Source organism: Mercurialis annua, linkage group LG1-X (assembly GCF_937616625.2).
Source record: "Mercurialis annua linkage group LG1-X, ddMerAnnu1.2, whole genome shotgun sequence".
In the NCBI taxonomy this organism is placed as follows: Eukaryota; Viridiplantae; Streptophyta; class Magnoliopsida; order Malpighiales; family Euphorbiaceae; genus Mercurialis; species Mercurialis annua.
The window spans coordinates 55368764-55396386 of NC_065570.1; the positions used below are offsets into that span (position 1 = coordinate 55368764).

The 27623-nt window shown below is 34.4% G+C and overlaps 6 protein-coding genes and 2 non-coding genes across 11 annotated transcripts; 5 read left to right on the top strand and 3 right to left on the bottom strand.

Annotated features, from left to right (window-relative positions):
* Positions 1-5703: 5703 nt before the first annotated feature.
* Positions 5704-7414, bottom strand: LOC126679337 (photosystem II 22 kDa protein, chloroplastic). Its single transcript, XM_050374353.2, has 4 exons — positions 7137-7414; positions 6943-7053; positions 6603-6846; positions 5704-6014 (listed from the first exon to the last, which is right to left on the bottom strand). The coding sequence occupies exons 1-4, from the start codon at positions 7350-7352 to the stop codon at positions 5773-5775; spliced, it is 813 nt and encodes a 270-aa protein (XP_050230310.1). The 5' UTR covers positions 7353-7414; the 3' UTR covers positions 5704-5772.
* LOC126673318 (uncharacterized) lies at positions 7396-13289 on the top strand. The gene is made up of 4 exons (XM_050367413.1): positions 7396-7491; positions 9599-9714; positions 11316-13222; positions 13264-13289. The coding sequence occupies exons 1-4, from the start codon at positions 7396-7398 to the stop codon at positions 13287-13289; spliced, it is 2145 nt and encodes a 714-aa protein (XP_050223370.1).
* A 594-nt stretch (positions 13290-13883) lies between these two features.
* On the top strand, positions 13884-14808 carry LOC126673324 (uncharacterized). The gene is made up of 2 exons (XM_050367425.2): positions 13884-13994; positions 14071-14808. The coding sequence occupies exon 2, from the start codon at positions 14212-14214 to the stop codon at positions 14752-14754; it is 543 nt and encodes a 180-aa protein (XP_050223382.2). The 5' UTR covers positions 13884-13994; positions 14071-14211; the 3' UTR covers positions 14755-14808.
* A 471-nt stretch (positions 14809-15279) lies between these two features.
* LOC126679324 (uncharacterized) lies at positions 15280-16827 on the top strand. Its single transcript, XM_050374325.2, has 4 exons — positions 15280-15411; positions 15492-15791; positions 15880-15987; positions 16280-16827. Exons 1-4 carry the CDS (start codon positions 15316-15318, stop codon positions 16712-16714), a joined length of 939 nt encoding a protein of 312 aa, XP_050230282.1. The 5' UTR covers positions 15280-15315; the 3' UTR covers positions 16715-16827.
* Positions 16828-18134: 1307 nt separating this feature from the next.
* Positions 18135-23160, top strand: LOC126679257 (filament-like plant protein 3). 4 transcript variants are annotated; one of them, XM_050374250.2, is made up of 6 exons: positions 18137-18708; positions 19005-19171; positions 19313-19474; positions 20143-20335; positions 20580-21994; positions 22612-23160. In XM_050374250.2, exons 3-6 carry the CDS (start codon positions 19364-19366, stop codon positions 22999-23001), a joined length of 2109 nt encoding a protein of 702 aa, XP_050230207.1. In that variant the 5' UTR covers positions 18137-18708; positions 19005-19171; positions 19313-19363; the 3' UTR covers positions 23002-23160. The 4 variants fall into 4 exon arrangements, with proteins under 4 accessions (XP_050230229.1, XP_050230207.1, XP_050230215.1 ...); XM_050374258.2 differs by lacking the exon at positions 19005-19171 and having other exon boundaries at positions 18137-18467; positions 18683-18708; XM_050374272.2 differs by lacking the exon at positions 19005-19171 and having other exon boundaries at positions 18135-18708; positions 22513-22635.
* A 123-nt stretch (positions 23161-23283) lies between these two features.
* TRNAM-CAU (transfer RNA methionine (anticodon CAU)) lies at positions 23284-23368 on the bottom strand. Its single transcript is given in 2 exon segments — positions 23284-23319; positions 23331-23368. It is a non-coding gene; the product is annotated as a tRNA-Met (tRNA).
* Positions 23369-24213: 845 nt separating this feature from the next.
* On the top strand, positions 24214-24285 carry TRNAQ-UUG (transfer RNA glutamine (anticodon UUG)). Its single transcript has one exon. It is a non-coding gene; the product is annotated as a tRNA-Gln (tRNA).
* Positions 24286-24307: 22 nt separating this feature from the next.
* LOC126679346 (uncharacterized) lies at positions 24308-26882 on the bottom strand. The gene is made up of 3 exons (XM_050374364.2): positions 26361-26882; positions 25011-25288; positions 24308-24745 (listed from the first exon to the last, which is right to left on the bottom strand). The coding sequence occupies exons 1-3, from the start codon at positions 26605-26607 to the stop codon at positions 24464-24466; spliced, it is 807 nt and encodes a 268-aa protein (XP_050230321.1). The 5' UTR covers positions 26608-26882; the 3' UTR covers positions 24308-24463.
* Positions 26883-27623: the final 741 nt, after the last annotated feature.

The window sequence follows — 27623 nt, forward strand, 5'->3', positions numbered from 1 at the left end:
CCATTTTTTTATTTTTAATACACTACCTTCTATATATGGTAAACAATTTAAACTCTCAAAATCTTATATACCTCTAATAAATACGTATAGTTATCTTTAAATGAATTAATATATTACTCTCTCTATTATATTTTAAAAGTTTCATTTAATTTTACATACAGATTAAAAAAACATTTATTATTATTATTATTATTATTTTTTTATATTTTTTTTTGTTTTACCCCTTATTAATAATAGTGGAATTTCTACATTAATTCTTTCAAGGTGATTTAAAGAATGGTAAAAAGAGAAGTTTCATGTAAAGTCTTTTAAAAATAGAAATGAGACATCTAAAAATAGAATATGAGACTTTTTAAAATGGGATGGAGTCACGGAGATAGTATTAATATATTTAAAAATTATATAAAAGAATAAAATTGAAAAGGTGAATAGTAAAATTAATTTTAACAAATTTAATTATATTTTTCTAACTTTTTATATTTGTTCAAATAGTCTATTCTTTTAGGATGGATATAGTATTATTTAATGGTACAATGAAAAGTTAATAAAAACAATTATTTTATTTTTTATTTTTTTAATCCTTATTGATAACGTAGTAGGTAACACATTAAGGGTGTGAAGCAGCCTCACCGAGATGGGATGTCACTAAGTGAAACGACCAATGATATAGACCGAGATACCATTATTACATAATAAATGACTCGGACCAAGATACCATCATAACATAGTAACTCTAATAACACGGACGGAGATACCATCATTACATGATAAAACTCATACAAGTATGGCCGGTACACGAGAACTAGGACAAATAATAAGCCGAGATAATTATTTGCTCTCCCGCGTTCGCATCCGGATTCCGAAATAACAAATATCGAGGTACAGCCTGTCCGTATTTCGTATCTCTACCACGATAAAACTTATAACAAGTATTGAGGTACAACCTACATAATAAAACTTATATTTTTTTAATCATCATTAATAATCACTTAATTTGATATAAAAATTAATAACAAACTCAATTTTTCAAAATTTATTCATAATCTCAATAAGCAAGTGTTGTTTTCAAAACATATAATTAAAATATCTAAATAATTAATTTAAGGATATATAGAAAGTTAAAACTAACTTATCTAACTTCTATTACTTAATTCATGCACAAATCCAATTTGGCATATCTTTGTGGAATGGAGAGTATATAAGCCAATTAATTCAGACTTAGGCGGTTCGAACTAGGCCGATCGAATTTAGCTCTTATGTACATAAATTTTAGTTCGAATTGAATTTAATTTGCATATAATATGTGTGGTGAACGAAACCTGTCACGACCCAATCATTATGAGCCGAGACCGGCGCTAGGGAATGGGAGTGGTTACTCCGAAACCCGTAGCAAGCCTGAAAACGTAAAATAATTTTTCGCGAAATGTAAACGTCATGCATGACATACATAAATACGTGTCATGCAGAAGCACACATGCCAGGCATACACATCCTCTGGCAATCTCAAATATCAAAACGCAGCTACGTAAAACATTTAAAACTTTAAAACATTAAAGTTATATTTACAGAAAACTATACATTACAAGCTGACTCGCAAAATACTTATCTACTGCAGCTCTAAGAGTAAAGTACTGTTTCTTTACATAAATTCAAAAATACAGACTTCTGGAAGTAGGATAGAAGTCCGTTGCTTCAAAGCGTCTTTATCCTGAAAGGAAATCTGTGAGGGGTCAGTATATTGGGATATACTGAGTGAGTTCATACATTTACTAATAAGTGTACAAATAAAACATAAAACGATACTCAATCGTATGCAGCCAAGTACGAGATCCGATTGAAACCTTAACCTCAAACATACTAATCATATCAATCAACCAACCCAATCATTAATATCAAATTGTGAGTCCAACTCACTGGTGGGCCCAGCCCACTAGATACGGGGACTCCAGACTACACCGTAGCCGAGTGCTCGCTCGTATCGAACTATATCTCGAATCTCAAATTTCGTAATCATAGTCAGCTCATAGCTATATCAAATCAAAACTGGTGATCACACAGTCCTATAGCCGCTCAATAGGTAGCACGTTCCATCGGATCAATATTGGTTTCAAATCAAGCGTATGCGCAATTCATATAAAAATTTCGCATATAAAACATGCAGTTGAAATATAAAGCAATATAAAATAATTGCTTAAATAAATACTTTTAAAGCAAATTGTATAAACTCACAGAAAACGCTTATCCAAAAATACGTCGGGGCTTTAGAACGTCAAGCTTCCCGAACTGGTCCAGCTGCCTCTTGCCTCGCCGGATCTAAAACAATTTTTAAAACATTTGACTTGTATTAGAAACCTATTCTAAGATTGACTCTAGTCTCGAGACTCGACACTCTGAACTTTTATTAACCGTCGTGCTTCTCACATGATTATCCCGATAAACGGTATCAAACTCGTTTATGGATAAAAATATCACTTCTAAATCGATTCTCGTCTAACCTCGTTAGGTTAACGTCTCAAATTATTCGATAATTAATCGAGTATTAATTAATCTCAAGTCTCGATATGCGCGTATATTAAATTTTTCTCAAAACTAGGTCGATTGGCGAGTTTACGGTGCGGGCGAGTCGCCGACTCACGCGGGCTGCGGGCGCAATGCCCCGCATATGCGGGTCTATGCGGGCGCACAGCCCGCCTAGTGTGCGGGCGCACACTATGCGGGCGCATGCCCCGCGTATGCGGGCGCATGTCCCACATATGCGGGCGCGTAGCTCCGCTACGCGGGCGCACGCGGCACACGTCGTCCCGGAAATCAATTTTCCGACGTGCTTTCGATCCAAAACACTCCTAACACACCCTAAACGCATAATCTAAGCTCAAAACACTATAATCCAATTCTAATATCGATTAAAACGATATAATCGTTTCGTGGCCTAAAACTTTGAATCGATATAACTCAAAATATATCCGTCTAAATGATAAAACGTCAAGCTTACCGTGATTACCCGTCGAAATACGATCGTTTGGAGTTATAGAACGTAGGAAACGGACGAGAAACGGAAACCGCGCGACGAACCGTTCGGAAACGAAGCGAGAGAAAGAAAATGAGCTGATGAAGTTTAAAGGTTCTGGACCTTTCCTTCATCAGGAAGGTTATATATATAATCCAGCTAATTTGCACTTTGGTCCTTGAAACTTTTCAAAAGTTTCAATTTAGTCCATAACCTATCCGCGTCCAAATTTTAAACGATCTCCGATCGACTCGAAACTTTTACCACTAATACTATATATTATTTCGCGGACTTTGGCGAAATAATTATCGTTACGGGATTTATAATTTATTTTATATTAATTTCTGAAATTAAATCCCCAAATCCCGCTAATTGACTTATTAGAATTTATTTTAAATTCTCGATATAATTAAATTAAATTCTCTTTAATTTAATTTATCGGAAATGACGACACGTGGCACGACGTAATTACCTTAAAATATTTTGGGTTATTACAAAACCACATCTTGACAAAGGTAGTTAATTTGCCCATTTACAATTTTCTTTTAAAAATAATAAATATTATTAATTAACTTACATTATATTTTTTAGCTATTGATTAATATATAATCTATTTGTATGACCAATAAATTCTTTAAAAATTATTTCTGAATTTGCCTCTAAATACATATTACCTAAAATTCGCCTACGAAATGAGTTTAAAAGGCTTGAGCCGGATTTTGTTGAATATATATAGTAGAATTTTAATTAAAATAAAACAAAAAAATAAAGAAATTTAATATTGATTTGAAATTGTGCCGAATTTGGTAAAATTTTAAGTATGCACTTCTTTCTCTCTCTCTCTCTCTCTCTCTCTCTCTCTCTCTCTCTCTCTTTTTCACTTAATTCAAAATGAATCGAACCTGAAATGAAGCAGACGAATACAATACACTTTGATCGGATGTACAAAGTAGAAAAGAGGCGAGTATATGTGATTATTGTAGTACCTGCCCGACTCGTCTAGATCCAATTCGCTTGAACCGAGTTTGAACACAATTTTTTTACATGAAATTTGATCTTAGCCCGAGCCTATTTTACTGGCAGACTTAGACCTATGTAATTTTTTTGAATATAGATCTGTTGAAGTCTAATTAAATATATTATAGAGATCGGACTTGGATAGTAAATATTAAATCCGAACTAAATCCCGCTGGACATGAGCTTTAATTTAAAAAATATCAGATTCATCCGAGTCCGGTCCGAGTCCTCTCAAACCCGGACCATGAACAGATATGGGGTGAGTGGAATTTGTTGAGGCCTCAGGGTTGAATCATGGGCTTGAAAAAGTGCTGATTGTTTCGAAAGTCCATTTTCCATTGGCTGTTTAAGATGTGATAGTCCGTACTTGAAAGTAACTGGCCTTTTGTTATTTTGAGAGGTACACAAAAATAGCCTTTTTTATATACTAAGAAATATTTTATATTTTAATTAAAATAGATATATTTTAAATACTGATCTATTATTAAATTATAATTAAATAATATTTATTTTTGAAAATGTTAATTCATATAACTCAATGCTTAAAATAAAAAAATTAAATAGATTTACCCTATTTCATTTTATCAGAAAAAAATAATTTGCACTAATTTATAAGTTTAAAGATCAATCGACATCGAATTATAGTTTAACTATATGTAAGTCTCGCGTATTTATGCAGATCAAATTAATAATTTATTTAGATAATAAATTTATTAAAAAAAAATATAAAAAATGTGAAAAAAAATTATAATATACAAACTAACAAAATAAAAAATCTCTTTTAATGTTAATAATAGAAATTTAAAAATACTGATGATCTCTAATATTAGTACTCTTTTAATAATAACTTTTATATTGGGTATATAACTCAATGCTTAAAATAAAAAAATTAAATAGATTTACCCTATTTCATTTTATCAGAAAAAAATAATTTGCACTAACTTATAAGTTTAAAGATCAATCGACATCGAATTATAGTTTAACTATATGTAAGTCTCGCGTATTTATGCAGATCAAATTAATAATTTATTTAGATAATAAATTTATTAAAAAAATATATAAAAATGTGAAAAAAAATTATAATATACAAACTAACAAAATAAAAAATCTCTTTTAATGTTAATAATAGAAATTTAAAAATACTGATGATCTAATATTAGTACTCTTTTAATAATAACTTTTATATTAGGTAAAAATAAAATAAAGTATGATGTTGAAATTATAAAATTAAATAAATATTTTTTATAACATGTGATTAATTTTATTTTTAAAAAATTAATATTCAATAAATAAATGATTTGTTGAAATTAAAATTTAATATATATTAAACACTATAAAGTATTGAAATTAGAAGCTAATATAGATCATAACACTATAATGTGTAGAGATTAGAAATTAATATAAATTAGAACACTCATTCTAATAAATATAATTTAAATAAGGAGAATTAATGAGAGACCTCCATTGGTCCTCTCAATTATATAAGTATATAAATAGTATATTCTTTTTTTTTTTTACATAAAGTAGTATATACTTAGATAAAAATTGAAAGGCATAAAAATTAATTAGATGACCAAATGCCTTGATTTTGAGCTCTATAATTTTGTAAAATCATGAACATTCTTTAAGCCCATAATATTAAAAACACTCTAAGGTCTAAGCAAATATTACAAGGAACAGAAACAAGATACCATTTGCTTAATTAAAATCCAAGGTCCTTACAAAGATAACTAATTGAATTACTTCATCTACTCTTCATCATCGGTAAGAAATTTGCCAGTGCCAGGATTCAAAGCAGCGATGAAGAAGAACAAAACATTGAACAAAACAAGTGGTTCGATCTCATTAATAGGGATTCCTGTCTCAATGTTGAGTTGGGCTAAAGCTCCCTTTCCTGTTATGATTTCTCCAATTAAAGAGAAAGCAATTCCTAGCTGAGCTAATCTTCCTACAAACAGCTCGTTTGCCTTTGTAAATCCAAATAGAGGACCTTGCATTTCCAAAATACACAATATCATGTTTCCTTCTTTCCTAATAATGAAATTTTAATACGCAATCGAAAACTTCTTGAATTTTATATTTCGGTTTTACTTTTATTTTCGGAAATAGTTCCGGAAGTACAAATTTTTATATTTATAAAAAAATTATGCTGACTCCAAAGGTTCAGCTAACGATTTTTTTAATTATAATATGATTTGAAAGATTTTATCACAAGTATAAGTCTACTCAATTGAATCAATTGAATTTGAATTTACTCACATGTCAAACATTGAATGATTACATTTTTTTCTTTGGAAGAAAAAAAATATCAATTGGATAGACTTGCTTCCAATAGATGACTACCACAAGTGTAAAATCATCTTAGTTTATTTAATTATCCAGAATTTTACTTCTAAAATATTTATTATAATTGATTTTTTTCTAAAAAAAAAAAAGTAAATCTTTGGACTTTTTTTAACTCATTAAGTATATAAAAATATTATTTTTTTAATTTCATTACTATGTTTTATGTTTGTGGTATGTAGGAGTTCGTCTCTAAAACTAGGAAATTGGAAAATATGAGAAGTTGTGTAGTTACCTCCTTCTTTAAGACCCAATGCAGCTCTAAGTCCTTTGCCGGAAGGGATGACTGCACCTTCAATACCGACGGGAGGGTCATCGACGAATCTACCACGGTCACCCAAAGCTCCAATGGCTCCAAGAAGCGTGAAAAGAATGAAGAACAGAAGAAGCGGTTCTGCTTCATAAATTGGAATTCCTGTTTCTAAATTCAATTGTGATAGAATTCCTTTCCCCGTTATTCCTTCACCCAACAACGATGCCTGCATTTATTTACAACTTCACAATTACTCCTTCAATTTCTCCATCTCCACAAATTATATATAGTTGAAATTCATATGATAAATAAAAAAACTCACAGCAAAGCCGAGCATAGCAACACGTCCAACAAAGAGTTCATTCTGCTTGGTAAAACCAATTCCGCCAGATGTACCAAATACTCCATCTTCAACCTTTGGCTTAGCAACAACCTATTCATATTTTTTCAAATAATAGAACACCATTTTAGCAAAAACAAAAAAACTCAGTTCGTCATATATTTTCATGCACGTACCTTCTTCGGAACTGCCTTGGGCTTAGATTTAAAGAGAGCAAAAGTGGTAAAAGTTTTAGAAGAATGGGCATTAGGAATGGGATTGAATAGAAGAGAAGAGAATGGCTTGTTAGGTTTAATGAGTGTGTCAAGTTGAAACTGAAGTAAGGGGTCTCTCTTTAAATCAACTGTATGCCTGGTTGAAACACCAGAGATGAACATCATTGTTTGAGCCATTCTACTTCTTCTTCGTTTTGGCTATCTTTTGGGTGTGATAGTGATGAAGTATGATAAATTAAAGCTCACTTGGTTTTCTTTTAAAACATATGCCATTTTTTTTAAGGAGGATAATGAAAGGGGTGGATATGGTGCGAGGGTTAATTTCAGGCATATAATGTGACCACGTCTCCCTCTTCTCTTCGGATATCTTACTCTTTCAAACCCAACTATTATGCCTCATCATTTGTTCGGTTCAGCCCAATTAACCGGTTTAATCTTCTATTGTGTTTAAATTTTTTATTAAGAAATTAATATAGTTTGATTAATTAGTTTTTTTATAAGACACAAGTTTTACATCCTTTTTCCTCTCAAATATAAAACTCTTACCGCTAAGAGTTCTCTTATTTTTTTTGTTCGGCTGTCGTTAATGTTGTTTTTTTACCGTTGACAGTAGTCATTTCTTTTTTTATTGTTTTATTAATCTGGAATACTATAAAAAACCGATTCCTTTTCATCTTTTTTGGTTTTATTGGTAAATCTATCGATGAAACACATTAATTTCAATATATATACGAAGCAAGAATCAAACATAGATCAAGACCTTTCAACGTATATACTATATTTTTTTATCCGTTTTTTAATTCTTATACTTGTAACTGTTTAATATCAATGGATGATATTTCTTATGTCAAAAAGAATTACTGAAATTCTCGTTGGGGATCAATCGTGCTAAACAAAGGATAAAGAAACACAGTACAAGATTAATGGAGTGAAATAGTAAAGGGTGTAGAGCCAAATGACAAATGTCCTATAAATTTTGCAACAAAACTCCACACATTGAGATGCATCAGAACCACATATTCACTGCCTGTTAACCTCCTCCACTTCTGTTTACAATAAAAATACTCCCTCCGTCCCACTTTAGAAGTCCCATTTGACTTTACACACAGATTAAGAAAACATTAATTATTCTTGTCTTTTCATGTTTTTTCATGTTTTGCCCCTATTAATGATAGTGGAATTTTCCATAAAACTCTTTTAAGATAACTAAAATAAGGGTAAAATGGGGTATTCAATGGAAAAATAATCTAAAAATAGTAATGGGACTTTTTAAATGGGACATCCCAAAATAGAATATGGGACTTCTTAAACGGGACGGAGGGAGTACAAATTAAGAGAGGATCTAGAACCAACTTATGATGTGAACTGTGACACCTCACTCACAATCAACGGTTTTGCTTCCTCGTAAGCACAAGCCAATTTACTTGTAGGAGACCCCCTTGGACTGGGCTGGCCAAGTTTGGCCTTTGAATTTCCAAGTTTGCTATTGCTTGTTTCCAAATACTAAAAAAGCCCAGTTAGTTTTCTTCTTTCTTTTTGATGAACAAATTAAGCCCAATATTCATATTTACAAACAATACCCCATGAACCAATGAGCTACACTAAAACGAGAAGACCGATGAATGATAAAAGGGACGTTTAGGAGAATATCTAAAAAACTAAAATATCTGTAAATTTACCTCAAAAACTGAAAGTTTATAAGCGTATCTAAAAAAATTAAATATTTATTTTTTTACTCCGCAGTTTCAAACGGTTTCAAATACAGTTTCTAGTAGAGTTTCAAACGGTTTATAACGGTTTCATAAAAATAGAGTTTCAAACGGTTTCAAATACAGTTGCAAAAAACACAATTTGAAACTGTTTTATAAAAACGTTTCAAATACAGTTTCTAATAGAGTTTCAAACGGTTTCAAATACAGTTTCTAATAGAGTTTCAAACGGTTTATAACGGTTTCATAAAAATAGAGTTTCAAACGGTTTCAAATACAGTTTCTAATAGAGTTTCAAATGGTTTATAACGGAGTATTTTTAAAAAACTTTAACATCTTTGAAACCGTTTATAATACAGTTTAAAAAAAACGGAGTATTTTTACAAATTTTTTCAGAGTAAAAAAAAACCGGAGTAAAAAGATAATTTTTTTTAAAAAAAAGGTAGACAAATAATTTTTCAAAAAACGGAGTATTTTTGCAAATATTTTGAAAAACAGAGTATTTTCTGCAATTTCTCATGATAAAATGTGAAGACAATAGGGCCACCATGGCAACAGAAATACACGCCTATGATACCATTATTCTCCTTCAATAATTTGTTGTAGTAGTGGCCTCCCTTCATATGTCATTATCATTGCCAAAATTTATGGCTAATTAATTAATTACTATGTTTATCTTATTATTCATAGATACTCTTATACGTGTTCATGTAGGTGCTGATTATTTTTGTCTTCCATTTTGTTCACACTATGTATCATTGTAGAATGAAAAGTCAAGTTACTAGTTGTTCAACTTCTAATCTAACCAAGGTCGAGTTGAATACTGTCAAGTTCGTTTTAAAACTTAGCATGAATTTCAATCAATTTATTTTACTAGTTTCATTTCGAATTTGCAAGAATAACCTAAAATCAACTCAAATAGACTTGATTTTTTATACAAACATTTAATTGGATTAATTGTAAATAAATATACGAATTTTATCTTGATTTGCAATTACAGCATGAACTTTGAAACTTGGCAATTACCGCATCAATTTTTCATTTTTTTGGTATATTGGTACATCAATCAATTATGCAATAGCACTTGGCTATATACTACAATGTTCACGTTAGTTTTTTTCTATTTCGGTGTATCAATTTGTCAAAAAATAAAAATTCGTGTATTAATTTGCAATTAATCCATTTTAATATAAAAAGTAATAATATTATTATAAATATGTATCAATTGTAAAAGGTAAAAATATATTGAAAATAAATTAAGCAGTTTGTCGAGCCGAGTATTTTAATATTTGAATTTAATTCTGCATTCAACTCGAACTTGAATTAGAATTTAATTCAACAAATTTAAAATTAAACTCATTTTGAATATATTTTTACTTAATTCAGAATAAATTATGAGTTATTTCGACTCGATTACATCCATATATCCAATAAGTCTACGGTTCCAACTTTATAAATTTATGGAGAAATTTATTCTATATAATTTTATATTTTGGTTTCATAATATATATATATATATATATATATATATATATATATATATATATATATATATATATATATATATATATATAACACCAAACAAATCATTCAAAAGAGTTTAAAAAGATAGATCAATATAGATTTATCAATCAAACAATAATCTGTTTTTAACCAAATGAGATTAATTTATATAGAAACTCACTAGAAGGCCAAATGTTGTAAAAAGGCCAAATCTTTCATAAAAGTTTCACAAAAGTCCCGACCTTTCAATTTTGTCGATTTTGGCCAAAAACAAATTATTTGGTCTCAATTGTGGCCAACTCTCAATTTGATTTCAATTTGCCTATGTGACGTCTATGTGGCGCCTATGTGGCATGCCAAATATTGAAAGGTCGGGACTTTTGTGACACCAAATAATCAATTTTAGGCCAAAATCGACAAAATTGAAAGGTCAGGACTTTTTTGAAACCAAATAATCAGTTTTTGGCCAAAATCGACAAAATTGAAAGGTCAGGACTTTTGTGAAACTTTTGTGAAAGGTTTGGCCTTTTTACAACATTTGGCCTAAAATAAATATCTTTTGCACATGTGAACAACTTGTTATATATGATGTTGCTCACTTTTAAAGCAATTAATTCTGAATTCTATACATTGTGGTACTTATTTTATAAATATATCAAATTTTGAGGTTTGATTTGTTCAGTAATTTAAATAATTGAGAATTTTTTAAATATTTATTTACAAAAAAAAAATTAAAAATAAATTTTTAATTTTAAAAGAGTCATATCATTAAGTTATAATGCTTTCTCCTTATGCAAACTTTTACTTTAGATGTTCTAAATAAAGATAAATTTACTATTATATTTTGTATAGTTAAATTGATGTTTTAAAATATTTTATTTTAATCATTATTATATTCACTTTATTAAATAAAAAAACTCTATAAAAGCTATCGGGATGTCGATGAGGTGGAATTCCATTTATTGAAGAATGGGTTCGTGAAAGGTTACCAAGTATGGGTTTTTCATGGCGAGGGGAGCGTTTTGAACCCCCCTCCCCTTGCACAGTTACCGGAGCAGGATGTTGAGTTCGACTATGAAGATGAGGGGCCAGGTGAGTTCAGTTCCGCTCAAAGAATGATTCTTGATGCGGCCGGTCCAGAAATAACGTTTCCTGAAGATGAGCTCCCGAATGCAGAAGCTCAAAAATTTTATGATATGATGCGTGCGGCTGAAGAAGACATATGGCCTGGGAATAGCAGACACTCTCCATTTTCTGCATCTGCTAAAGTGATGGAGATCAAGTGTCGACATAAGGGTTCAGTAGCTTTAGTTGACGACGTATGCGGATTGATACAGGAGCTGCTCCCGGAGGACAACAAGATGCCAACGAATTTTGCTAAAATTAAGAAGCTGGTCAAAGGTTTGGGGTTACCGGTTGAGGTTATTGACTGTTGTTTTTATAACTGTATGATTTATTGGGGGGAGGACGCGGATCTAACGCACTGCAAAGTTTGCAATTATGCGCGGTGGAAACCTGTGACCCACGGAAAATCCACAAAAAGAAAGGCTAACGTGCCATATAGTAAAATGTTCTATTTTCCAATAACTCCGAGGCTACAGAGGTTGTACGCTTCGAAAGCCACTGCTCGGCATATGACGTGGCACGCAGACCACGAGATGGATGGTGATAAGATGTGCCACCCGTCCGACTCTCCGGCTTGGAAACGTTTTAGTGAACTGCATTCTGAATTTGCCGATGAAGGGAGAAATATCAGATTAGGCTTATGCTCCGATGGGTTTCAGCCATTTACCAATTTTGGGCAGCAGTATTCCTCGTGGCCGGTCATTTTGACGCCGTACAATCTCCCCCCAGGCATGTGCATGAAGGATGAGTTTATGTTTTTAACGGTTTTGGTACCGGGGCCTAGAAACCCAAAACACCTAATGGATATCTTCCTACAGCCGCTGATTGCAGAGTTGAACCAACTGTGGGAATGTGGAGTCCAAACATATGACGTTCATAAGCGTCAGAATTTTCAACTAAAAGCGGCTCTTATGTGGACAATAAATGACTTTCCCGCTTATTCTATGTTGTCTGGTTGGAGCACTGCTGGTAGAAAAGCATGCCCGTACTGCATGGAAAACACCGATGCATTCACACTGGATAAAAGCGGTAAACAATCGTGGTTTGATTGCCATCGCAAGTTTTTGCCTCCGAATCACCAATTCCGTCGAAATGTTACTGATTTCCGTAAGGGGAAACGAGAGGTCGGCAAAAGGTTTGCAGGGGTGAGAACTGGAGATGAACTGTTAGCAGAGATTGATCGACTGGGGTTTAAGAAGGCATTTGAGCCTGGTGCGAAAGTTACTAATGCATTACTGTCAAAAGATCATGGGTGGAATAAAAAAAGTATCTTTTGGGATTTGCCTTATTGGAGAACGAATGTAATACGTCACAATCTCGATGTCATGCACATTGAGAAAAATGTCTTCGATAACATTTTTAATACCGTTCTCAATGTCCCCGGGAAAACAAAAGACCATGCAAAATCTCGTGAAGAGTTGAACGACATCTGTGATCGGCCAGGGTTAGCTAAAGATCCGGCAACTGGGAGATTTCCAAAGGCAATGTATGCTTTGGATAGGGATTCAAAACGAGTTTTGCTTGAGTGGATTCAGAAAATAAAGTTTCCAGACGGGTACGCGTCAAACTTGTCTAGATGTGTTGATCTAAAGGGGCTGAAAATGCATGGAATGAAAAGTCATGACTGCCATGTTTTTATGCAACGGCTTCTGCCAATCGCCCTTCGGGAGCTACTTCCGAAAAACGTGTGGGAGCCTCTAACAGAGTTAAGTATCTTCTTCAGGGAGTTAACTTCCACGTCACTGTCACAGGAAGATCTAAACCGTATGGAAACTGAGATCCCAAAAATCCTGTGTAAGTTGGAACATATATTTCCATCCAGCTTTTTTGACTCTATGGAGCATCTCCCCGTGCATCTTCCGTATGAAGCTATGATGGCAGGACCGGTTCAGTATCGCTGGATGTATCCATTTGAAAGGTAATCAATTAGTCATGGTTTTTTCTCGAATCCATCTGTTCATATTACTAATATTAATATCCGGTTACAGATATTTGAGGAAATTGAAAAAAAAGGTCACTAATAAAGGCAGGGTCGAAGGGAGCATTAGTAGTGGATATCTGCAAGAAGAAATCGCTAAATTTGCATCCTATTATTTTGCTGAAGGTGATCCGATGTTACCCGTGCGTTTGGGAAGAAATGAAACTTGTGATATGGATATCGATGAAGATGCCGACAGACTAGGAATTTTTAAACCTAAGGGAAAGCCGTTGCGTGGTAGCGGCATGAGATATCTTGAAGACGATGAGATCATCGCTGCTCGGACCTATGTTCTTTTGAATTGTTCCAAAATCGAAGATTATCGAAGGTAAGCATTTAAATATAGTGTAATATTTCACATATTTGCTAGAATTTGATGTAGTTTGGGCCTTTTCCATTTAAAGGGTTTTTGTGGCCGGATTGCGCGAAAGGAACAGTGACATAAGTGAAACAGAAATTGAAAGAGTGCTTGAAAGTGATTTCGCCTCTTGGTTCGAACAATATGTACGTATCTTATAACAATGGACTTTCATTTTTATAATAAGGTTTATAAATCTTACAAATTTCTAACTCCCCACAGGTGAAAGATCCAACTGTCTGTACTAATCCGTTTATTCTGAGTCTCGCAAAGGGACCGTGTAGAAAGGTCACCACATATAAGGGATACTATGTAAATGGCTTTAAATTTCTGACTCAGGAATATGGGCAAGATCAACTTACAATGAATAGCGGTGTGTGCGTAAGGGGAACAGAATATGTTGAGGGTGAAAATGACTTTTATGGAGTGTTAACAGACATAATTGAGTTAGAGTATCCAGCTTTACCAATGAAGCAGACCGTCATTTTCAAATGCGAATGGTTCGACCCTACGGATACAGGCACGGACACTACCAATCGATACAACTTGGTAGATGTTAATCACAGACGCAGGTACAATAAATACGAACCGTTCATTTTGGCAGAACAGGCTGACCAAGTTCACTACCTTCCATATCCAAGTAGAAAACGGGACAAAGTAAATTGGTGGGCAGTTTGCAAAATTAAGGCACGATCAGAACTTGACATGCCCGATGCAATTATCCCGGCCTTTCAAGATGACATTGAAGAAAATCCCCTTATAGTTGAAACAGACGACAATCCCACAAATTTAGCTGACCTGAATGAGGTGGCGGACGAAGATGCGTTGCAAATCCCTCCTGCTGAAGATGAAGAAGAAGAATTTCCGCCATCCTCATCAGACGAAGATGAAGAACAACTTGACTGACGTATTTGATATTTTTGCAGTTTTTGTTAGTTGTATTCATTTATTATTGTAATGAATTAGTTATATTATTAAATGTATTAATTAATTTAAATATTTTAAATTGTTAACAATTAAAATGTATTTTTTTATAATGTATTTTTCTGTAATGTTTTGTTATAATTGTTAAATTGTTATATGTGGAACGAAACATATTTTAATGTCTGCAGGTATGAGAGGGCAGGGTGGTTCAGGTGATCCGACTAGAGGTCGGGGACGTCGGGGTAACCCAGCTAGAGGTCGTGGTCGGGGTAACCCAGCTGTGCGTGCCCCTGTTGAGGATATCCCTGTTCAGGATCAGCAGCAGGAGGTGGAGGCGGCACCCCCCGTTCAGCCCCGACAGCCAGGAGAGCCCCCTACAGAGCTGGATGATCAGGGGAGGGCACTGTGTTTCCTAGACGCCAGCAGGTAAGAATGTAAATTGTTAGTTTAATTTTTTTTTATCGCTTTGCTATAGAAAGTAATAAAAGTTTGCTGTGACCTCGCAGGGAGAGGCTGTTGAACTCTGGACCAATCTCCCGATCTATGCGGGAGATCTTTAGAAAGTGCTGGTTCGAGAATGGGCGAGCCTGGCGGTTTCTGACTCCAGAGCAGAGAGATTTCTATTGGGAGGAATTTAAGGTAATAAATTGTTAATTTTAAAGTTTGAATTTAGACTAACGCAAAATTACTAACTCAAACTTGGTGTTTATGTTTTGCAGAAGGAATACTGGTGGGATACGGCGGATTACAGCGACGACGTCATCAAAGGTGTATTCATGACGCATGCTGCCAATCGATACAAGGACGTTATTCACAGGATGAGAGAGAAGGACGGAAAACATACCTCGATCAGCCAAGATATTTGGGATTCCTGGCAGGCCGTCTGGGCGTCAGAGGACGAGAAGAAGAAGTCCGATGTAGCTCGCGCTAATCGGATGAGCGAGCCTGCTGGAGCCGGTTCCGGACCAGTACGCCATACAGGGGGATCCCGTTCCGCCATCAGACATATGGATGTGTTGGTTTGTTTCTAGAATTCTTTTTTATGTATAACTATCTTTTATTTTCTGATTTTCTGATGAACTAACAAATTGTTTATTATTCTTTTAGGCTGACGAGCTCGGCCGCAAGCCTACCGCAACGGAGCTGTATACTCGGATGCACTCCACGAAAGCTGATAAGGGTGTCATGGTAGACAAGAGGGCCCAAGACATGAGTGTAAGTCATAAACAATCTAATTTTAGTAGTTGTTTTACTTTACTCAAGTGTTAGATTAAATTAGTGTAAAATGTGTTTTAATTTAAATTTTAAATGTTAGATTAAGTGTGTTAACAGCCGGTGGGTTGTATATGAAATATATATGTTTGCAGGATGTCCCTGAAAAATGGGTGTTGATCAAATTATAGAGGAAATGCTGCCGAATTTTCGTTAGGATTTATACTTACATTTCATATGTTATACGTTTTAATTAGCCGTTATGTGATATATATGTTTTTCAATCTTTTTGTAGGATGCAATTGCTCAGAGACTTGCTGCTGCATCGCAGCCGCCGACCGGAGAGGGTGGTTCGTCTAGCACAGCGGAAGTCGACGAGACGCAGCTATTTCTGGATATCGAGGGCGTCAACAAGAAGCGGCGTGTCTACGGGTTGGGTTCAGCGACTAGTGCGTACGTCGATACGACGACGTCTAGTAGGGCGAGGACCAGGTCCACACAGTCACAGCGAACTGAGGAGGAGATCGAGCGGCGTGTGCGGGCGGGGATCCAGGACGGACTGCGCCAGATTACCACTGAGGTGGAGGATCTCCGTGCCCAGCATGCGAGAACCAATGAGAGGATGGCCGAGATTATTCAGGCCGAGATGGCGAAGATGATGCAGACTCTTCCTCCGCAGTATCGCCCACCCCCAGGTCCTTCAGACGATGACGACACTCCGACTTTGTAGTGTCACGTTTGTATTTCTGACATTTTGTATTTTGTCACTTTTATACATTTTGTGTTATCTTGTTTTATACATTTTCTTACGATATGTAAAATATAACATGTTTTTATATGAAATCGGTCGTTTTACTGAGAGTTGCAAATAATAAATTTTACAGATTTTAATCGTCGTGAATTGAATAGAAAAAACGGACGGAAAATAGATAATTTCTGTCCAAATTGCGACGAGTTTTGCGACGGAAGATAGTCCGTCGCAAATATTACCATTTTGCGACGGAATTGACTCCGTCGCAAAAATGATACAAGTTTGCGACGGACACATAACCGTCGCAAACTTGTACCAATTTGCGACGGAATTGAGTCCGTCGCAAACTGGTAATATTTGCGACGGACTACCGTCCGTCGCAAAGCTCGACGATCCGTCGCCAATACGTCTCCCTTTTCATTTTTTGGGAGACGACATTGGCGACGGTATGTTTGGATATGGCGACGGGCTGGCCGTCGCCATATTTGCGACGCTCTGGTCGCTAAAATTTTAGCGACCAGAGCTTTTGCGACGGACTTATTCCGTCGCAAATCCGTCGCAAAAGTGTATTTGCGACGGATTATGAGTGTATTGCGACGGAATTTTCCGTCGCAAAACAGCTGAAATGCAGTAGTGTTATAATTAATGAAAAAGGTAATTAAGCTAAGTACTTATTTTTTCATTTTGTGTAAAATAATTATCTATTTTATATGTAATTAAAAATATATACACCAATGAGTTATAATTCAAATAATATAAGTACTGGACATCAAATTGTTAAGTTGCAAGTTCAATTTTTCACACAAGCGTTCCTGCTCCCTAATTATTATTTATATATATATATATATATTCTAATTCTATTTCTTTGATCTTTTTGATCGGTATTGCTTATAAATAATATTTTATTTATAATGAAAATGAATTGTCATATATATATATATTTATTTTTTTGGTAAAAAAAAAAATAGACTAATCTTAAATTTTATATAGATGAAAAATATTATGTACTTCTATTTTCAGATATTAATATAATCTTTGTTTTGACAAAAAAAAAATTATGTAGGTGAAATAACCTCATTTAGGGATAGGCTAAAAATAGAGAGAGACGAAAATCAGCAAAATTAGCTCATTGAACCCAATCGAGCAAATGAAAAGGGCCACCTCACCTTAACAGACACAAACCTGGTTTTTACAGTACACTAAGGTTTTCTCTACTTAGCGTGTCTCATACACTACCAACCGTTTGATCTAAAATCAGCACTCATCTGAAGACAACATCATGATCCGAACGAAGAGAACAGACAACACAAACTGCAGTCGTCATTACAGGATTAAACTCCTCCACCCACTCCACAGAAAGTGACAAACTAAAGAGCACTGTTAAAAATTAAAGAAGACGACTCAAATTTCAAGGACAAGAAGAGCGTCTCTCTGCAACCATTTTCAAAAATTCAAAAATCATTTTATTTCAACTTTTAAATTTTACATATCTGTTTCTGTTGTTTACACAATCATGCGATGAAACTCCTCATTTATGGGCGGGAATAAGAACAACCCAATTTAAAATCCACAATAAAAACAAAATTTATTAATTGAAACCAATAGCAAAAAGTTAAAAAAATTCAATTTTATTTTATGTTTATTATCATTTTGAATTCATTCAAACTCACTCACTCACTCACGGCTCAAATCACATGCTGTTCCTTATTTTTTATAGAGAAAAGAAAATAAGGTAAGAGCTTGCTATAAAACAAGAAATAGAAACCCACATTATCTGCTCATACCCAGGCCACTGACATTCCTCAGATTTTTGCAGACTTCTCCATTTTCTTCACTTGTTTTTTAATTTGTGGGTTCTACTTTTTCATTTATTCTGAATCTTGAATAGCCCACTTTTTGTTTTTCGTTCACATTTATAACTGAACTAGTTTCCCATCTGATCTCCAGCTTTCTTTTGCTCTCTCCAGTCAAAGGTATTATGTTTGATCTGGGTTTTTCTTTCTATTCAGATTATATTATTCTTAATTCCCCAGTTTTCTTTTTTTCTTTTGCTTTGAAATCTTTGATTATTTGCTCAGAGTTTGGGGAATTCTTTTGGATTTTGCATTTCTGGGTTTTCTTGGTTTTCTGAATTGCTACTGTTTCATTGATGCTAAATTTCTACTTCTCCACCTGGCTCTTATTGTTCTTGTTGTATATTTGAATGTTATTTTCAATTTTTGGGTTGTTTTGAACAATGGTTTTCCAGTAATTTTACTATTTGGTGTAGTTTCAGGGGAAAAAGCATTCGTTTTGGTAGCTTAACTTAATCTGGTGATATTTGGGTTGTTAAATTGAGTTGTTGGTGGTGGTGCTGTTAGATGGTAGTTGGGTAGATTTCAAGCTAAGCTGGAAATATGAGAAGTCAAGTTATGGCTTCATTTGTTTAATGTTTGAGTATGTAAGAGATAGTGAATAAGTATTTCTGAATCTTATCTGCTGTGTTTGCAATATTCATACAAATTTGTTGTAGACATTCTCTGGTAGCTTGTTTATGCTTGTGGTAGCTTCATTTTAATGGTGGAAACTGATTTGCAGATAAATATATGTGATCTTTGACGAGATAGAGCTGTAGCCCCGGATTTTGTGATGGAGAAGAGAAAATGGTTGTGGAAGAGGAAGTCTTCAGAGAGGAGCCCTGGCGAAACTGAGAGCTCCGGATCAATATCTTCACATTCTGAGAGATTTTCTGATGAACAGGTAGGTAGCTATCATCCTGTCAAACCCCACAATTAGGAATTAACTTTGACTTTTAAACTTCATTGTTGTCATGTAGAACTCTTCCATATGTGCTTGCAGTTTCACCTGAAAATTTGAGGGTTGGAGGAATTTGGCATTTACCTGTAGTTTTCTTCCCATTTCGTTAGTTTCGGTTATCAAACCATTCCTATTTGAAAGCACTGATTTTGAATGCTTCAAGAAATTTCATTGATATGCATTTGAAATTAGAGACATCATTTAGAACAGGCTTTTAGTTTGGAAATTTAATCTCAATGCTTTGATAAAGGAATAGAATGCTCTCACAATTTTCTCCACAAAGTAATTTAGGAGTTTACTTGTTGTAATATATAAGCTCAGATAAACTTTTACAAATGAGAGACATGAAAAGTTATCCTGGCCCTTGAATAGACTGTGGGAGTTGGGATTTTTTCATTGTTTGGCAGATAGAATTGGCAGAAACTTTGCCGTCGCTTCTTGTTCTTTAATCATCAACGAAATGATGTTGTTTTTCATGCTTCCTTATGCAAAACTGTAATTTACTCAGCTGGTTCCTGCATGAGCTGGCATTTGTTTTTATGTGGTAAATTTATAATCTTTGCTCTGTTTGTATTACTGGTTTCACCGGTTTTCTTTCATCATTGAATTAGGACCCACTAAAGGCATCCCCGAATAATGACTCTCAATCTCCTGAAGTTACATCCAAAACTGCATCAAGGGATGAAGACGTCAATGTTAGCATTAAGACTTTAACAGAGAGGTTATCAGCGGCTCTTGTCAATGTTAGCGCCAAAGATGATTTAGTAAAGCAGCACTCCAAAGTTGCTGAAGAAGCTGTTGCAGGTACTTATTTAGATACTGATATTGAATAAACATTTTCCATTACTTCTTTGGATGTATATATAAAACATTAGAAATGTACTTTGTTGTTGTTTATATGCATATTATTCTCCAATAATCTAGTGCTAAAAGATAGCACAGCTTTTAAATGTTCATATTGTCAAATTTTATATGATGAGTTTCTGTGTCTAGGTATAGCAATTCCCATTTTGTTCTAAGCGCATATCTTTCCCCTGTAAAAGTTTAGGCTGGGAAAAGGCAGAAAATGAAGTAGCAGCTCTAAAGAAACAACTTGAAGCTGTAATTCGTCAGAACTCTGTACTAGAAGATCGGGCGAGCCATCTTGATGGGGCCCTCAAGGAATGTGTTAGGCAATTAAGACAGGCAAGAGACGAGCAAGAAGAAAAGGTTCATGAAACTGTAGCTAAGAAAACCGGTGAATGGGAATCAACTAAACTTGAACTTGAGAGGCAACTTCTCGAGTTGAAGGCTGCTAAATCAGAACCTACACCTCAGGTTGATCGAGATTTACTTCAGAAGCTCGAGCATTTGGAGAAAGATAATGCTTCCCTTAATCTTGAACTCCTATCTCTATCTGAGGAGTTAGAAGTTGCAACAATTGAAAGGGACTTGAGTACACAAGCAGCTGAAATGGCGAGCAAGCAAAACTTGGAAAGCATTAAGAAAGTGGCAAAGCTTGAAGCTGAGTGTCGGAGGCTAAAAGCCATGTCTTTCAAATCAACATCACTTTTTGATCATAAAAATTCTACCGCTTCTTCAATGTATGTTGAATCTCTCACTGATAGTCATTCAGATAGTGGTGGGGAGAAGCTTAATGCAGTGGAGCTTGATACTCGCAAAATGAGCATCTCGGAGCCATATAAATCCGAGCCAAGTTGCTCAGATTCATGGGCATCTGCATTAATTTCTGGTCTCGATCAAGTCAAAAATGATAAAGCTGCTAATAGAAATATTCCTTCCTCATCCATTGAAATTGACCTCATGGATGATTTTCTCGAAATGGAACGGCTTGCAGCTTTACCTGAGACCGAAAGTGAAACCCATAATTCTAAACCAGAAGCTACTGTCAAAGAATCTAACGACTTGGAAGGCTCATTGAGAGCTGAACTTGAAATTATGATTCATCGAACAGAGGAATTGGAAGAGAAACTGGAGAAGATGGAATGCGAAAAACTTGATTTGGAAGTGAAGCTACAAAAGATGGAAGAAGAAAAACTTGAATTGGAAGCGAACCTACAGAAGACGGAAGGAGAGAAATCTGAATTTGAAGAGAAGTTGGAGAAGCTACACGAAGAGAGAACCGAGTTGGAAATGACTCTCACCATAAGTGAAGAGAAGAACGAAAAATTCCTGATTCAGCTAAGAGAGGCTGAAGTGAAGTTGGAAAAACTCCGAAAAGAGGTATCAATGTCAAATGAATCAAAGCAACAAATTGAATCTCAGCTTGTTAGCAGGGAAGTCGAGGCTCGGGCAATGGCTTCAAAGGTTAATTCATTAGAGGCAGAAATTGGCAAAGAGAGGGTTCTATCAGCCGAAGCCGGAGTCAAGTGTAAGGCATTGGAAGAAGAACTCTCTGAAAAGAAACTGGAAGTTGAACTCCATAGAACTGCAAGCACAAATTGTGAGCCAAAGATAAAGCAGGTTAGTATTATATACTTGTGTCGTGGAGGTTCGGTTTGGTTTGGTTTAGTTCAATAAAATCTAAAATTAAACTAAATTTTATAAATGAAAATCAAACTATTTTGAACATTTATAGTATCACATTTCTAATCGGTTACTTAAAATTTACCATTTCCTTCAATTTGAGTTGGTTAATATAAATTTAGACCAAATTTACATTTGGTAACTAAATTAATATATAAAATTTATATTTATTTTAATCTCTATGGACTATTTACATATATATTTGACATAACTATATTTTATATAATACTATTTATACATATGTATATACTAATTGAAATGATGTTGTTTTGATGTTCATTTTTTTAGTCAGTTTGGTTAACCAATGATAGAAACTAAACCAAATCAAAAGTAAACTTTTTACTTATTCACATCCAAACCGACATTTTTTAACCATACAATAAACTTATATTTGGTTTGATTCATTCGGATAACCGGTTTTCGGTTTTTGCTCAACCATGTCGTCTGCATTACAGAATCATTTTAGTTCCTATCCTCTATCATGGAATTCTGCACAATGTTTTGGTCAGAGATTGACAGTGTCCCACATATAATGTATGAATTATGGCTGGCAGGAGGACCTAGCTGTAGCTGCTGGGAAACTGGCTGAATGCCAGAAAACAATAGCATCTCTAGGGAAGCAACTGAAATCTCTAGCAACCCTTGAGGATTTCTTAATAGACACCGCCAGCATACCGGAGTTTTTCGCAGACGAATCGCTGATAGCTAAAGCTAGTGGAGAACCATGGAAGTTAGATTCTGGTGACACATTGTCACCTAGAAGAGATTCTAGTGAGAATTCTGGTCCTTCAGTCAATAAAGCCGAAGGGCATTCGCCGCCATTATCATCGTCTTCGTCGACAGCATCAGCTCCATCGAATCACATAAGTTCTGAGAAAAGCCGAAATGGGGGGTTTGCAAAGTTTTTCTCGCGAAGTAAGAATGGAATACAACTGGAAATTTAGACAGGATTAAGTAGGGAAGTGGTGGAAACAATATGTAACCATGATTTTTGGATTGTAAAGACAGATTTATTGGATGTTGATTAAATGCTGTTTAATCAGCATTGTTCATTTAACTTTAAGTTCACTATACATCACACATGATTGAGTTCTCCAAGCAAATTTTAAGTGCCTTTTTTTTTTTTATATATAATTTACTTTAGTGTCTGTATGCACTGCTCAGTAAATGGTCGTGTTAAAGAGTCCAATTGTTAAAAGCTGATAAGGTGATAGAAGAAAAAGAAATGGGGTGAGAGAGGCTCGAACTCTCGACCTCAGGATAACTCAGAAGCTATGAGACCTACGCGCTAGCCAACTGCGCCACCACCCCATTGTTGTTCGATCTTGATATGAAACAAACTCTTTTGTAAACGTTTAAATAGGGTTGGCCGCTTCGGACACGACCCGTCACACGAAATTAAGCGGGTTTAGGTTGTTTATATGGACTCGCATCATAAACGGATCAACCCATTTTTAACACGGTTAAATATCGGCTTAAATAGATTAAACCCGTTGAACATGTCAAGATAAGTTTAATTCTATTTATTTATTAATTAAATTAATTATATGTGACTAAATATACTCATCATACATTATAATTTATTAATTATTATTTGTTGTATTAAGATTTATGATTATTTTGGAGACTTATTGTTGGATTAGTAATTATTTAATTGGAAAATGGGTTAAACAGGTTACATGTGATCTTTTATGATCTGTTTTATAAAATAAACGAATTAGACAGTTCGACACGTGTTAACTCATTTAATAAATATATTGTATTTGTCTTTGACATTTTGAGACGATTTGTTAAACGGATCGTGCTCGGATTGAAAAGGTCTATCCATTCTTAAATGAGTATATGACGCATGACATGATTCATTTTAAAAAATAGTTAATGTTCTTTCTTTTGCCGGAAAATAGTTAATGTTCAAAAATTTAATATGTAAATATATTAATTTTTAATAATTACAGTTAGCAAATAGATTTATTTAATTTAGCATTTAAAAAAAGTTAAAAATTATTATTTTCAACATTTAAAATTCAAAATTTATTTTTCAGTTTTATTAAACTGCATGTTACTCTAATTTATCTAGAGTTTAAAAGAAGGCATATACGACAATTAATAAGAGATACAAAAGTGAAGTGTCTTTCTCAGTTTCTTCTATCAAATATGGTTCTATGGTGTAGTGGTTAGCACTCTGGACTTTGAATCCAGCGACCTGGGTTCGACTCCCGGTAGGACCTCCATTTTATTTTTGATTACATATTCTTCTAATTACTATGCTCATTTCTTACGTTAGATGAAAATTACAGAAATATAGTAGTACGATATAACAATTTAAACAAACAAATAACAAATTAAGATACACTTAATTCCATCTTCTTTTTGCTATTCATGACGATTATGATTACTTATCAAAGCCTATCTCTCTCTTTTAAAAGCTTTCAATAGATCAATCCCAAGACCAACATTCAGAAAATTCATTCCAGCCATTCCAAATAAAGCAAGTGGCAATTCTACACCTTTTTCAAACTTGGAAGCATCTCTAAGTAGCTTGACCGTGATTAGGGTGTGACATAAACATCTTGCAAAAATGAAAGTTCCCCAATTAAGTACCCATTCTAACTTCACTCTTTTGCTCTCGGTATCCCGAATACCAACCATCCGTCGCACTTTCCTCACGTGTAAGAAGATCGAATGCAACTGGATTCCGAAAAGATCTTAAATTTCAGATTCAGAATGACATGTGAATAAGCATAAGATTACTGCTTAGGCTTGCTTATCCTAGTGACAATCATGTTAAAGGTATTCTTAACTTTATGAAATATGAATGATGAACCTCATTTTTATGAGTCATGAATCGTGAACCTCATTCTTACGAAACATGAATCATTTTTAGGTGTCCGATTTGTACCCTAGCTACAAATGAGCATGAGAATAGATTCAGAAGAGGCTTGTATAAACATACCTCACAAATCAGGGTGAGAATAAGGTAGTTGACGGTGACATTCCGATATAAAGCGAGCGTAAAGCAAATGAGAAGTATGAGATGGTGCATGAGTATGGAAGGGATCAAGCCACTGTATAATCGATAAAGCAGCATATCCAACTGATCATAAGCAAAATAACCACATGAGAAACACAAAGTAGGGTATGCCCACTGCCAAGTACCTCCGATGAGCTGTGAATGCTCAAACATCCCACTCGAACCATCTCTTAGAAACTGGTGAACTACAATGAATACGACTGCACGGGAAGCAGGACAACACAAGTACCAAACCAAAATTAACAAATCCGGAAAAGGAACAAGAGAAATGTCAATAGAAGAATAAATGGCGTCAAACATTTAGGAATCTGAAGATTATATTGATGCAAATTAACATATACATTTCTAAAACTATCTATGAATGAGTACACTTCTACTGAGAGACGGTATTTATCTGATTTCGTGGCGCATTATGCAAAGATTATTCTAAATGGAACTTTAAATTTATCCCCTTAGGACAATGAATATGAATAAATCACCTATATTTTCAACGAGAACAAAATTTAGCACTATGCTTTTAAAAAATTCTATAGCTAAACAAACTATATATGTATAATAATTGTCTAAACTCCACTTCGAGTTATACATATCAGCAACATTTTCTTTAATCAAGCATTAAATCTGGAATTGGAACTGTCATTTTCTATGCGTTTGCTGATAATCATGTAAAACTGAAAACTATGATTTAAAATTCATAAGACGAAGCATTGTATTATTCTTTTAACATCAACTAAACAACTTCTTGTTCATGTAAATTCAACTGCATAAGATCTGAACTTGAGATTGTGTCCTATCCTAATCTTAGCAACTACTTTCATCAAATATTATTCAAAAGAGCCATATGAAAACTATGACTCCAAATATTGTCTCAATCATATTACATTCTATTAGAGCACATTTAGGTTACATGAACTCATCGAATCCTACGTTTAGGCATTCCATTTAAATTTTGAAAACCAAAACTTTACATTAATAACCTGGTTTTATAAATAAAATAAATATCATTTGGGCAGTTTAACATTTCAGTAAAACCTAGCCACACATATCAAACACTTGTAAAACAGTTAACCATCTTAATTACCCACATTCCTTCACTATAACATGCAGCATAGGTTCCCTTTTATAACTGCTTAAAATATCATGCTCTTGAAAACATAACAAGCCGAACATTCTTAAAATAAACACACCAAGTTAATAACAAACCCAGGTTAAGAAATAGAGTAAAATGGAAGATGGTAGTGCATAGAAGCAAAAAGAAAAATGAAAAAGAACCTGAAACAGAGGTAATAGTGGAGTGGAGTAAAGAAACTGAAGTATTGACAAAGAGAGGGTCACGAGAGACGAGAAATCGAATAGCCCAATTGGCAATTTGGAAGAAGAAAGTTCCGGCGATGATCCAAGACAGCTCTCTGCGTTTATTGAAGAGTATCTCAAACAGAACTGATGTAAACCACAGGATAAGAGTCGCTACAAAGAAGGTGCCTGCTCTCTTATTGCTCTCATTTTGATTCCTCGCCATTTCCAATAGTGTGGGACTGCGATTTGCTCTCTCTACACCGCAATAAACGGAGCCAGCAAACTAATGATTGGAAAGAGTTTAGTTTTTTTTGGTTTGCTAAGTTAACTGTTTTTATATGGTCGTTGGTAGTTTTGAAGGGGTGCTTCCCAATTTAGAATCTTAAGATTGCTTTTGCTGCCCGCAGTCGCACACGGCACACTCTCTGTTATGTCATATGTGTAAAACGGCAGTACGGCACAGCGTGCAGTGTTGTCTGCGATTACAAATGAACAAACAGACTCGCAACTTTATCGTATTCCGTATTTTAACCTTATCAGCTATATGAACAAAGGCTCAATTCCCCTCTCAACTTGCTAAGAAATATCAAAAAAACTCATTGTGATGATTTTTGGTCAAACAGACTCGCAACTATGTCAAATTGCATCAAATTAGCCTCTCCTTCATCTTCGCCCATTCTCAACCCGCGTTTAAAACACTCTCCATAAAATAATTGGTAAAAAAATCTAAAACAATCCCTTCATATTTTTTCAATTTTTTAAATCAGTACTTAAAAATTTCAAAAAAGAACTTTTTATAAATTTAGAAGTGACTATTCACAAAAAACCGTCGTCGACTTTGACATCCCCGTCAGAAACCTTTTTTCCCTACAATCTTTTTTTGAAACTGAGATGAGTCTGTTCTGCTCTTCACTGGGGGAAAAATTTATGTTGGAAAAAAAGAATTTCGGTGAAAAAAATAATTACGGCGGCAGTTGGCGATGGAATGGAGCAGTTTCCGGTGAAAATGGGGAGGTGAATTGATTCAGTTTTATATAGTTTAGGAGGGTGATATCTCCACTCTCTTTAAGTGTTTTTGATACGAAAATACAATCGGGTTAGTTTGACCCAAAAGTCTCTAAATGACTCTTGATATTCCGTACCAAGGTGGGGAGGTGAATTGGTCCTTTATTCGCAGCTATACATATTTATCCATGGTTGCGTCTCCTTTGAAATTTTGTGTCGGTTTTGATGCAAAAC